The sequence below is a fragment of the Metopolophium dirhodum genome, chromosome 1 (assembly GCF_019925205.1).
Source record: "Metopolophium dirhodum isolate CAU chromosome 1, ASM1992520v1, whole genome shotgun sequence".
NCBI lineage: Eukaryota > Metazoa > Arthropoda > Insecta > Hemiptera > Aphididae > Metopolophium > Metopolophium dirhodum.
The window spans coordinates 53,278,038-53,292,375 of NC_083560.1; the positions used below are offsets into that span (position 1 = coordinate 53,278,038).

General features: G+C 27.6%; 1 protein-coding gene across 2 annotated transcripts; it reads left to right on the forward strand.

The window, feature by feature from the left end:
* Positions 1 to 1,365: 1,365 nt before the first annotated feature.
* LOC132933949 (OTU domain-containing protein 5-B-like) lies at positions 1,366 to 13,416 on the forward strand. Of its 2 annotated transcripts, XR_009662963.1 has the most exons (10): positions 1,366 to 1,816; positions 3,678 to 3,790; positions 3,991 to 4,168; positions 4,943 to 5,098; positions 5,410 to 5,566; positions 5,629 to 5,846; positions 6,401 to 6,520; positions 6,574 to 6,757; positions 6,819 to 7,120; positions 7,207 to 13,416. XR_009662963.1 is itself a non-coding variant. In XM_061000224.1 (9 exons), exons 1-9 carry the CDS (start codon positions 1,706 to 1,708, stop codon positions 6,974 to 6,976), a joined length of 1,395 nt encoding a protein of 464 aa, XP_060856207.1. In that variant the 5' UTR covers positions 1,366 to 1,705; the 3' UTR covers positions 6,977 to 13,416. The 2 variants fall into 2 exon arrangements, 1 of the variants encoding a protein (XP_060856207.1); XM_061000224.1 differs by having other exon boundaries at positions 6,819 to 13,416.
* Positions 13,417 to 14,338: the final 922 nt, after the last annotated feature.

Below are 14,338 nucleotides of genomic sequence, written 5' to 3' on the forward strand. Positions count from 1 at the left end.
TGCGGCAATATTGTTTTCTTATGAACATAAAATTCTGGATAAATAATCATAGTTACGGCATTTTTGTTTAGGAAAAACATGTAAAACTATAATATTAAACGTAATACAGTATTATCTCATTTATTTTTTCAATTTACGGCGTTTTTTCTTAGGACGGCAATTTAGGTATCATAATTTTTCCTGAAGTGTTTTAAAAATATTCTTTTGCATAATATATTATATTAAAATATATTAGTTTTTTTTTGTTCGTTGATTCTGCTTATTAAATTTATCAGATAATTAAATAATTTTGTAATTTATGTATATTAAGTAGGACGTTGGTAAAATATTTTCATTTCAATCTGAATAATTGTTGCGTGTTCGAGGGGGTTTTTAAAACTGTTGGGTGACCCATGCCCTAAATTCGTCTACCTACTTACGGCTTACGTGCACATATTATGTGCATCATACTAATTCTTCTAATAAGTAATAACCTATACTACCAGTGGAGGATCCAGGGCTTAATTTTGGGAGGGGCATGGGGGGGGGGGGGGAAAGAACAAAAAGTTCCATAATTGGCTACGAAATTGGCTAAACACAATGTAAAACAAAGGGAAACTACGATAATTGGGGGGGGGGGCAAATGCCCCATTTGCCCTTCCTCTGGATCCGCCACTGCTACCTACCTACTCATAATCTATTTATTCGAATCAAACTGTATTTTCAAGCGTTTAAAATATAATGATTATAAAATAATTTGAAAGGTTTTTTAGGCAATAATATAACTTATACCTATGAATAATACACTGTTATATTATAATATAGTTACTATTATATTAATGCATTCATATATTTTGTTATTGACCGTTTTAATTTACAATTTACAACGACAAACGGATAAATTAATCCGTTTATAGGGGCTGTGGAATTGGAGGAGGCCCATCGGGACCATCGGCCAGCAGTTGTAGTTGTTGTGGCTTACAACACTACAACAGCGACCGGGCGGAGCCCTGCAACCAGTAACCACGTCACAAACAGGCGGATTTGTCGGAAACGACATATTATATCAGGGGAACTGTGAAAAGTGCGGCACGGACCACCGTGAGCGATGCAATCGATCGGTCGACGGCTGTGTACAGACAAGTAAGGCCGAAGGTCACGTAAGAGCGGAAGCACACGTGCACACGAGCACCGTATCCGTCCATATTACGTGGTTATAATTTTACGAACAAAATACCGAACAGTGAACAATGAACATGGATCACATCTTGCCCGCCATCACCGTCCATTCATCCATGGAAATGGTCCGTTATCATGTTACCGTCGCCCTTATCAGTCCATATGCAATCCTTTTTATCAACTGCGATTATCAGTTGTCATCGAACACAAATGGGTAATAAAAAAATATTATTTTAATGTATACACTACATTGTATGGCCGTATGGGTAACCACCTACGTTTAACATTATTCGTGTGTCGTTCAACAGTCAGTAGTCATCGCAATAGTATTATAATAATATTGTAATCGTTTTAGATTAAAATATTTCATTGTTTTGAATTGCTTATTTACGTGTTATCGAAGCTCTACACTCCGACACTAACCGAGCTGCGCTCATCACGGCTTTAGTATTTGATATCGTAAATTTTTTTTCATTCAATTGATCAGGTGTTATTGTTTTATTATTTTATTTACCGTTATCCATATTATTATATCGATTTTAATAATATGACGGTTTTATCGAAAAAAAAGGCTCAGGCTCTATCGGAAGAATGTGAACCTTCGTCGAGTGCACACGGCCATGCCTTACCTCTTTCAACGACCCAAACACATTCTCAGGTAAACAATAATCTGCAGAGTTATTTTATTAATTTCTCTGCTTTGTATCAAAATAAAATGGTTTGTTTAATATTACCATACCTACTGAATTTATATTTTAATTTAGATATACTTAGTTATATTTGTAATAGTTAGTCCAATTTAAGAATGTAAGTACGCTGTTAATAAACAAGTTTGAAAAATTCAATTTTTAGGTTAATAAATTTTGCACTGTCCTTTAATATTAAAAACATTGTGAAACTCAAATTTAGTTGTTTACAATTTAGTTCAGTTTTTTTATTTCATATTTTGCAAAAATATATTTAGAACCTGAAGGTTATGGTTGGATTTGGTTGGCACATACATATTGTAAAAAATGACATTTCTATTTGATTTTGAAATTCAAAAGTTAATAATTTAATTGTGTTTATGTAAACATTTTTATACTACCTTTTAAAAAATTATTTATAAAATATTGTGAACTATTTCTAAAGTGTAAAATTATTATAGGTACAACTACCTAAATCATAATAAATAATAAAGAAAAAAAGAACTACCTACGTGCCTTTTATTATACATAGCCAATTTCAATGAAAAATAATGTTTTTAAATTGAATTGAAATTTATAATTTCTCATATTGTTATGGGTACTTATTTCTTTATTTATTCAGGTAGGTCTACCTACCTACCTATATTTTTATTTATTTATTAGGCTCTGATTATACCTACATAATATACCATATTAGTGTATTAGTTGTTATAAGTTAACATTTTTGCTTAATTAATTACTTATAGAAATAATTGATCAATGTACTTACTTACCTCTAGATTTTTGCATGACAGTTAATTATTTAATTATTCTATTTTACGTTATATTGCAACATAAAATATGTCTTCATTAGCTTATTCATATGAAAATGTATACCTAATATAAAAAATGCTAGGTACAAGTACATTTATTTTAAGCTGCAACAAAGTCATAAATTTATTAAGGTTATATTGGCTTACAATAATAGATAGTTGAAAATGAATAGTTATGTTGTACATATAGACTTAAGTAATTATTAGTCTTAAGTAACTGTAATTTTATTTTGAGAACTCCTTTAAAGATAAGTTAAATGTTTATTTTGGAAATTGATAGAATCGTATAACTAGGTTGAGTATTAATTGTATTTTAATGTTTAAAATTATTTATACATATTATATATATATGGTCCTTTTATACTAAAAGTAGAATATTAGATACTGTAACTATTTACAAATTAATAACTTATCGTTTATCTCACACTCAGTAAATTTGCTTTGGTTAACAGAATACAGGAATTTTGAGTATGAGCGTGTATATATTATTGGCATACCCAGTAGTCATCTCTAATTTTTTAAATAACATTATTAATTCGATTTACTATAGGCATAATAATAATTTACCTTAAAATAAATCATAATAATTTAATTGTTTTAACTCGTACTTCCCTAATTCTGTGATCTTTAATATACTACCCTCAAGAACAGAGTTACTCAGCTTATAGTGTAGTATATAATATTATTACTATTTTAAGCTACTCCTTAACTTTATAGAATTAGGTGTAAAGACTGATAGCCACTTGGTTTAAAAGATCAAAGGAGGTGTGTTGCAATTAGGTGGTGACACCGGGCAATAGTAAATAGTTTAGGTAAAAAATAAAATATATTAAACAAACATGGACGTAAACTTTATTTTTGAAACCACAATCCAATTATTGAACTAGTTACTATGAACAATTTTGGGGACAGTTTGTCCAGGGCCTCCACTAAATTGCAGCGCACCTACTTTATTCTTAATCTATCCATACAATATTATAGATAGATTGTAAATTAATGCAAACTATTATTAATATTTCAGATAAATACATTAGATGAACGAATTAAGTCTCCACAAATATGGTCTGTAGAAAATATTGAAAATGTCTTAAGTTCAAAACAAGCAAAACGCAGGATTCACCGTAGTCCTCACAGGTACTTTTATTTCAGTAGCACATTTTTAATAAACCAAGAAAATTTTATTCTGTGTCAAATATTTGTTTTGTATGTGTTATCCATTATCAACTCGATTATCAGCATGTTTTTAGTCTACATTATTGTATCTGATTATTATATGATAATGGATTGAAATATATTTCTTATGTCTTTTCTAATTAGTTGTTAATAATTTTAAGAAATACAAGAAATAGTAAAGGACGTGATAGAGACAATAGATCATCTCAAAGTCCTGGTACTTGCCAGTGTGGGGCCACTGACTTAAATGGTCACTGTAGTTCAGATAAATGTGGATATAATAGTGAGGATGAATACGGCGAAATTCCAAAGCAATTCAATGACATGGAATGGGCTGAGGTAATTATAGATTGATTTTAAAATTTTAAATCTGAATAAATAAAACTTATTCATAAGTACTTATTATATTCATTATATGTACTATGTAGTTATAATGTATTCATATTATAATATATTTATTAATTTATTATGAATACCTTAATACATTTTACATATATATTTATGATTTACACATTAAATGTTTTTACAAAACACCATATTAATTTTTTTGTACATAAACAAAACATTATTCGAGGGGACGGAGTGGCCGAGCAGACTAAAGCGTCGGCTGCGACACAGCCGACCCGAGTTCGATACCTTGGCCATGGGCGACATTTTTCTTCGGGCAAGTCACAGTGTCCGGAGAACAAGTGCCGCCATCCCCACCCTAACCTAACCTACGGGTGTCCCATTAGAAATTCTGCCAAAACACAACACACACGTGTACCAACCTACCCAATTTAAAAACCTACACTGCCCTCCCCCACACCCAATGGCCTATGTTGCCGCGGATTACCCAATAAAAAAAAAAAAAACATTCCAATTATTAAATATTAAATCTACTATTATTTATAATACTTAAGCATACATTTTGAAATTACATCAAATATAGTCTTACTTAATAATGAAAATGTGGTAAAGGTTTTTATGTGAATGTGTTTACAAAGAATTTAACCAAAATTTAGTGATAGTTTAATTTGTAGCTAAACATAATTTATAATTGTTTTTAATGAAATATTTTATGTTAAGCTTTGAACAATAAATACTCAACAACATTCATTTTATAAATTTCAGCAAGATCGTATCTTTGAAAAAAAGTTGAAAAAATGTGATCTGATTTTAAAACAAATGAAAGATGATGGTGCATGTCTGTTTAGAGCTGTCTCAGATCAGTTATATGGCGACCAAGATATGCACGATATAGTTCGTAAACAATGCATGGATTATGTCGTGAGTAATTTATTATAGAACATTTTTTTGTCGTATTAAATTATTTTTAACTTAACTTTTAAGAATTTTCATAATGATGGTACAATTTCATTTTTCTTTTTGACAATTCTATTACTATTGGATTTTTTTATCATAAATATTCTACATAATTGATCAGGAAATTAAATTAGTCAGCTTCAATTATTATGTATATATATCTATTCCTTCCTTTGCGTTCAATTTTTGAATCAAAATCTATACCTCCTAATTGTTCAACATACATATTTTAATTACACACAAAAACTGTCTAATTAATGTTTATTACTTTTTAGTCAAGCAATAAAGATTATTATATGCAGTATGTTACTGAAGATTTCAATACATATATTGCTCGTAAAAGACTAGACCGAACTCATGGAAACCATGTGGAAATACATGCTATGTCTGAGTTATATAACCGTCCAATTGAAGTTTATTGTTATGAAATTGGTAAATTAATTTAACTTTGAAGTTCTTAAAAAATGATTTTAATATTATTTTTTTTTTTTTAGAACCAATAAATATTTTCAATAGAGCTAATACATCAGAGTCCTCTAATCCGCCAATAAGATTATCTTATCAAAGAGGAAGTCATTATAATAGTATTGTAGATCCACATAAGGCAACAATTGGTATAGGATTGGGATTACCAAGTTTTTCACCTGGTTCAGCCGATAAAAAATTGTTAACTGATGCTGTTCGTCAAAGCGAAGATTACATGTTAGAACAGGTATATTATACGTAAACATTTTCATTTAAAAGTATATTAAATATATTCTATTGATAAGGTATTTGATATCTGATAATTATTATGCATAAAATGTTTCAAGGATTTTTATGATTAAAATATATATTATTAAAATATTATTTATTAATTATTGTTACTATTACTATTAACTAATCAATTGAATGGATTAATCATGGGCCACTTAATCGTATTTAAGGGACCATTAGCACTGATTCATTAAATGTTAAATGATTGTTTATGCACCCCTAAATTAGTGTCTTGAATATTACAATTCGTAATATTATTTATATATTTTTTCAGTTTGTTTTATTATATTTTTTATTAATACCACAACTTATTTTAGCTTAATAGGTAATCAATTAAAATGAATTAGTAATTACTATTATAGTGTTTATAATTTTAAATAATGGTTATTAATTAATTACATTTTTTCAAAGATGTTCAAACCATTACTTTGTTTTTCTATGAAGAAAATGTTGCCCTATGGTTCTGTATGATAAATATATGTAATAATAATATAATTTTGATTTGTACAGACAATGTTAGAAGATAAACTCAGAGCTACAGATTGGGAAGCCACAAATGATACAATTGAAGAACAAATAGCACGTGAAAGCTATTTACAATTTTTAAAAGATAATGAAAAACGAAATAAAGTGAGTTTTTAAATTTAAAGTTTGATTCTGATTAAAATTATTAATAATTACAGAACGATAAAGAGTCTTCAGCTACGTCAACTGCCACTTCTGCATCTATTGTCAAATCATATCAGTCTCGAACTTCGCCTCCAAGATATTCAGTTGGACCTAAAACCCCACCTCATTTATCTCCTCACAGAGATCGTTCAGAAATAGAAAATCCAACATTTGTAACATTACCACCACATCTTTTTGGTAAATATATTTTAGTTGCATAAATTATTACTTTATCTTATAATTTACTTTTATCATTAAGGCATGTCAAAATGGGAAGATATTGGTATCCTAACAAAAGTGCTGGCCACTTCACAACAAGAATACCTTGACAGTTTAAAAAGACAGCGCGATGAACACAAAGAAGAAGGAGATAAGAAATATTTATATGATACAGAAAAACCATCAACTTCTCAATGAAATTAGAAAACAGTGATAATGTTGATAAGATATACATTATGCATTATTATTAAGATCAACAATTTTTTCTCGCTGCTTTTTTAAAATTATTTTTATTTTAATCTACCACGAGCCTTAATATCTTGCCTGGGTGGCCTCTGAAAGGTATTTCACCGCTCACATATTTTTTATTCAATCAATTTTTTTAATTAATACATTATAATCTTTTTTTTTAAATTTTAATTGTTTAGGTAGGTACTTGTTTGTTTATGCTCCACCACCAAGCCGCATAAAATGTATCATCCTGCTATCTGGCAACCTTAGGTCAGCTAAATCTAAAATTTGAATATTTCTCTGTATCTCAATATTTTATGTGTTGGTTAGTCTAGTATGTGATTTATTTATGGAAAATACTTCTTAGATAATATTTGAAATTGTATTTTATTATATTATAATTAAAGTCTGGATTTATATGTTTTTACATATTTGATAATTTTTTATGGGTTAGGGAATATTTAGATTATTTTGCAGAAAAAAATACCAATTTATTTCATTTTTAAAACTATTGTTATTAATTTTAATATTACGGTACTTGAAAAAATATTTTATCAACCATAATTATTTTTTTATATAATTTTGATAAAAAAAACAGTAATTTGCTAGTATTATTATGTCATTGTCATAGATCTAAGTATAATAATATGGTTGCTGTGTCGTTTTAGTTTACCCAATGCTGGGCGAGTTAACAATTTTTTTTAACTCGTTAAGTTAAGTTATTTTAAAATAACAATGCCAAGTTAAGTTAAAGTTGCTTGTTTTTTTTTTTCATCACCTTGTTAAGTTAAAAGTTAACTTTGAAAAAAAAATAACTTAACTTGGTGTTACAAATAAAAACCATAATTCAACGGACGTTCACATGGTGGCAGGGTGATAAATTGTATACTGTGTGGTGGTGGGTGATACCAAACAAGTACCATCGTTTATTATGCAATTAACGTTTAAAATACTTGAATTAGTATGTTCAATTAATTTTTTTTTGTCATTTTGATTCAGCTAGTTTTTCAGAGTTATATAAAATTGGAAAAGTTTAAATGATTTTGTTTTAAAGAGCTTTCGTGACTTGTGAGTACTAACAAACATGCATCATTTTCATGTATTACAGTGAAACTTTCATATAACGAACTTCCATTTAACGAAATATTCTGTTTAACAAAATATTTTTAAGAACTATGACCTTCATTGTTAATTACACGTAAATTTATCTCCAAATAACGAATCTGATGTTTCTATATAACGAAATAATTATTCGATAAAAACCAGTTTTTGTAAATGTTGTCACTAGGGCTCGGATGTTGTTGCACTAAAAATGTTATAAAATTGATTGCATTATTGCTGCGAAAAACACCCAAAATTGCACTTAAAAATTGCAATAAAAAAATATTTTGTACCAAAAAAATTAAAAAAAATATATTAACAAATTATTTTATGAAATGAATTAAGTCATTTTATTAATTAATATTATAAAGTTTTATTAGGTAGGTTTTAAACGAGTAGATAATAAAAAAGATTCAAATTCAAATTCTCGTCAGTTGTCATTAAAAAACTGGTAAATTGTCCGGTCTTCTTATTTTTTCAGAAACCTACAAATAATTTTATCAAAATTTAAAAGTTTTATATTAAACTATTTTTTATTTTTTTTTTTTAAAAACTTTACCTTACCTTAAAAATTATTGCACTGTACTATAAACGACTTCTTCAGGTTCTCAAACTGTGATGACCGCGCTATCTGCTATATTAAATGGTTTTTCCAGTTACCGCTGTCGACGACGGTCAAATAAGCCGTCACGAGTCACAACCAACAAAGCCCGACATAACCATAGATTAAACCTGTATAATCTAACAAAAAAAAGTGAAAACACAAAAAAATACATAAAATTGTATTGAAAATGACGACAATCAACAAAATTGAAAAAAGGTCAAAAATTGCAAAAAGTTGCACTTAAAATTTTTATATATTAATTGGTACTCGTTTGAAACAAATTTATAACCTACTTAGCAACGAATCCGAACAATAGAAAAAAAGTTGCAAATGCAACAACATCCGAGCCCTAGTTGTCACTATCAAATTGATAGTTTATGTCATAGTTCTAAAATTTTACATGAACAATGTATCCGATAAAGATAAGACACTGAAGGTAGGCAAACTGATTAATTTTACTTAAGAAACTTTTTACGAAAGAAGGACAATAATAAGCAAACAAAACTTACTGATTATTTCTTTCAAATTATATTTAAGGTTAAAAATTAAATTAAACTGTAATATGATGTTTGATGTTGTTTTTACATACATACAATATACATAATAAAAAAATAATAAAAAAAAAGTTGAAAAAAATACGTAATTCTATTTAACAAATTCCTCTATATAACAAATTTTTTTTGCTGCTTATTCGACTTCGTTATATGGAAGTTTCACTGTATATTGATTAATGAAAGCCAATGAAAGTTACTCTCAGTAGATTAAAGTATGTAGTCTTACTTAATTTAATTGATTTTTATCCACCTAAGTTATATATTTTTTAATATTCTGTATTTTTAAAACATTTGCTGTACTTGTTGACTAACTGCAACTAAGATATATTAATTGGGGGCTACTCCCCCACTAGATTTTAGTTAAGCAAGAAATGTATCGATATTACATTAAAAATTCTAAATCAATTTTTAAATTTAAAATTAAGTAGTTAATACCTTATGATTAAAAACAAGATTTTTGTGCACAAAACGTCTGAAAAAGGTGCAATTAAAATGTCGAAATGTTTAAAATATGTATTATGATTTATGAATTAGAGAACAATCTTTTAGGTTAGGTATATCAAACTATATTTCTATTGCTATTTATTTTATAATAGCTAAATAGACTAATAGTGTTCAAACTAAAAAAAAAACATCTTCATTTTAAATCGGTAGCTAGTAATAACTAATAAGTAACTTTCTTTTCTTATAATTTCAATAGCTGTCAACTAAAATAACTGATTTAATCTATTATCAGAGATTCTCAAACTTTTTTTTTTCCGTTCCACTCATGTGTATTCTGGATCAGTCATCTACTTACCACTAATGTATAAAAATAATAATTTAGTTACATTTAATAGCATATTTAGTACCTATTTACTGAAAAAATAATTAATATCAGATTCGTTACAAACATTAGTAAAAATATTAGTTTATTAATTTTCCGTACTACCACCCCACGTCTACTGCATGCGTACCCTATGTAGTTTTCTTGGTACCACAGTTTGAGACGGCTGATCTAAACCTTCCTCGATTCGTCAAAATCTTTCAATTATTAAAAATTATATAAAGCTATACAATTAATAATATCTCTATATATCAATAATCCTCCAACCTCTGACGACCTAAATATAAAACCATATGTTGTGGATTACTAATATGAATAATAACACAAACATATTTTATAGTCTTTGATTGTTAACTTAATGATGTACATCAAAATTGTCTACTCACTAATAACCGACGGGCCGTCCTCACCAGTCATTTTTTTTCAAGTGAGAAGTTTTCAAGTTTTCTACTTGCAGCTGTGACATAATAATATGTACATATTTTTATGTATCCTAAGCGCATGCCCGTTTTTTTCTTAAAAAAAAAAAAAATTATACCTAACAGCTTATTTATTGATAATATGGTTGTCACAGCTTTGTTATCTGTATTAAATCATATTATATTAAGTTCCAATGACATTGATAAAGTAACACAAACTAAAAATAATATCTATAATACATTTAATAACAAATAATACGAAAACGCTTGCATTTCGATGAAATAAAATTTAAAATGTTTATTTTAATGCAACCCCCCTGAAATCTGCAATTTTTTGGAAAATAAAATGTTTGAATTATTCTAATTCACTTGATTCGGATTTATAACTTGTTTCTATAGATATCTGAACACATCAAAATGTTGTAATTGTATGAGAATTCAGTCTTTATTTATTGATATTCTCTGTTTTTTTTTATAAGCACTGCCTCAATAGCTTTATTTTAGTTTAGCCTTTGTGTATTCTGTTATATTCAGGGCTCGTAAGTACATGTACTAAAAAAACACTTGAATATAATATATGCAACTAAAAATGCTCAAATATACAGTAAAAAACTTTAATTACGCAATGAAAACATATACAGTAGATTCTTAATATGTCGAACGTCGCTACCTCGAATTTTTCGTTATCTCGAACTACTTTGAATTTCCCTTGAAACTACTATTACACTTAATAGTGTTTTGCTCTCGATAACTCGATATAAAATAAATCGTTTTTCGTTATCTCGAGTTCACAAATAATATTTTTGTTACGGTTAACATAGGAATTGTGCAGTACATTGCATACATTGTGCAGGCAGAGCAGTATAGCGATTGTGATTTAGCGCGTTGGTAGTCACGTTTGTAGTCTTTCGTAGTTCGTTTGTTCGTTTGTAGTGGAATGGAAAAGAAGCGTAAATTAAATGTTCTTTCAATTTCGGACAAAGTTCGTTTAATACAGTTAGTTGAAAAAGGTGACCGTAAAAAATGTGAAATCGCCAAAGAATTCAATATTCCACCAAATACATTATCGTCAATTATTAAACAGAAAGAGAAAATAATGAAGTTCAATTGTGGAAATATGAAAAAAATGAGGATGACTCCTTATTTAGACATTGATAAATGTTTGCTAAAATGGTTTACTCAGTGTCGAGATAAAAACATACCATTAAATGGTATTTAGTTTTTTTATTTTTTAATAAAACTCGATATCTCGAAGTTTTCGATATCTCGAACTTTTTTCTGTTCCCCTTGAGATTCGACATAACGAGAATCTACTGTATAAGTTTACAACAACCATTATTTTGAACGTCTTATTTGTTAATCATTTATATATTGATTATATTATAAAATGTATAAATGGTATTTTTAAATTTTTAAAGAAATTTTGTTTTTGATAGACATAAAAACAATTGGTGGGTACTTACATTTTAACTTAAAACCATTTGTGTTAACAAATTTAAAATGCTTCAATAATCCAAAATATGCCAAATATCTAAAACTTCAAAATATGCAAATATACAAAATAAATTTTATATGCTGAATCCTATTACCTTGAAATTGATTTTTGTGTTACTGTGGTAAGCTCTTTCAAAAAGGTTTTATTGAAATTAAATAAATTATTCAGTGCTTATGTATTCAATAGATAATTTTTCACTTAACTTTATACACTCGCAATGAATGTTCCATAGAGGGTTTATAGAAATCATTTATTTTAATTCCAGTTTGTAAATAACTTTTTTATGTACTTTGTCTGTATAAAATTAAAATAACAACAATTTAAGCTATGTATGTATTATAACATTAGTATGCAGTGAATGTAAAATTGTAGTAGTGTGTTAAATTTATTGTGTTAATACGTGATTATGATTTAATAATCATCAAGCTAATATAATGTTATATGCCAGGTTGCGTAAACAATTACTAATCATTCAATGCACCAATGAGCTAATAGTCTCTTTAACATGAAAACATGATTAAATAGCTGATGATTGATCCATTAATTTTATTGAATTATTAAATGAATCAATGTTTTGTGTTACTCGTCATGAATGTTTTTAATAAGGATGTAAGGCTTATATTCGACATATTTTCAATTTTGTGATATAAATTACACTTTAATATTTAATTATGATATTGGAATTATAATACAGATAACCGTTATCTTGTTTATCAGAAATATATGAAACATTGTAATATTTCTATAATATTAAGGATTTCGGAGCTGGTGGGTTTTTTAGTACAAAAACATGTATAACAGGAAAAACTCACACCCTGTAGAATAGTCGGATTTAGTTAATTTATTTTTATTTAAAAAAAGAACATTTTACAGGTTGAATTAAATCTTACTAGTAAAAAAACTTATAAGTTATAATATTATAGAAGCTAAAATATGCATTTGAATAATGCACAATATGTTTTGTTCTTTTTCAAACATATTATTCTAGCACTATTTAATGTAAAATAAACATTTGAGCTTTGATCCGACCTGAAAAAAGTTCTCATCTTTCAGATAAAAAAAATTATTAAAATTTGAAATATCAATGTGGCGTGAAAGTTTTTGCTGTAAAGTCATTTTTTGGAAAAACTGCACCTACACCCTTATCAAAAAATAATAATATTTTATTACTGTGATTGTAATAATTATTTGATTATAATATAAGTTAGTGTAATCGATACATTTTTCTAAAGACACGTGTATTTTTTATAAATTAAATGTAGTTCTTGTTTTATCATGCAATTATTGAGATATTTGTCATGTGTTGATAGTTTATGTATAGTTCCAAACATCACAATATTATTAATCATACATACAAATATACAGTGGCATATTTTCAGGGGGAAGGTCTCGACCCCCCCCCCCCACCCCCCCTCCCACTACCACCAGAATGGAATAATAGTTATGTAATTCATAACTTATATGTATTTTTATGATATTATAAACTTACTTATTTTTTGGACCCCCACCCACAAAAATTTGAAAATACACCACTGCTTATATAGTATAGTATTTATAGTTAAATGTTATCTTTCTGCCTATATTGTGGGTGACATGTATTTACTATTTAACCAGTACAAGAGTTCTATAAGCACCCTTATGGCCTTAATATAATATGCCCTGTAATTAGAACAATATCTGTTGGATTGCAGAGTAGGTATATCGCACTGTAATACTGTATTGATGAAGAAAAGCCTTTTTAAAAACTATGTTCTTATTTTTCTGAATAAATAAATTACAAATGTTTAAATATTTTTCATTATTATTAATTATATTTTGTAAATTGCATTAAGTCACTGGCAGTATTTTATAAATTCTTACATTTGCCTTATTTTGGTGTGTACAAAATGTATAAATAAGTATCAAAATAAAGTTAACATTTGAAACAATAATTCAAAATGGAATCTTGTTTTTTTAAATGAATAGCTGAGACTAGTGTGTTACATTGGCTTGTCCATTGTTAAACATTTTTTTTCATGATTTTTATCTAATTACTAAGATTTAAAATTCAATACAATGTGCGTACATTTTTAAATATAAAGATGTAGGTACCTGCTAGTAACCTACAAATTAAGTTCGGTTTTTTGAGAATTTTAACAATTTTTGATTCTGACCGCAATGATGAATGTAGGTATTGATGTTACAATGATGTGTTTTTGTTGTGTATGTCATCACCTTTTTGCCTTTTGAAACAGTAAAAATGCTTCCAATCTTTTTTATACTTTTCACTAGTATAAAATATGAGATTGAATAAATGTAAGGTCATTTTTAACAGACTCCAAACTTAGCAT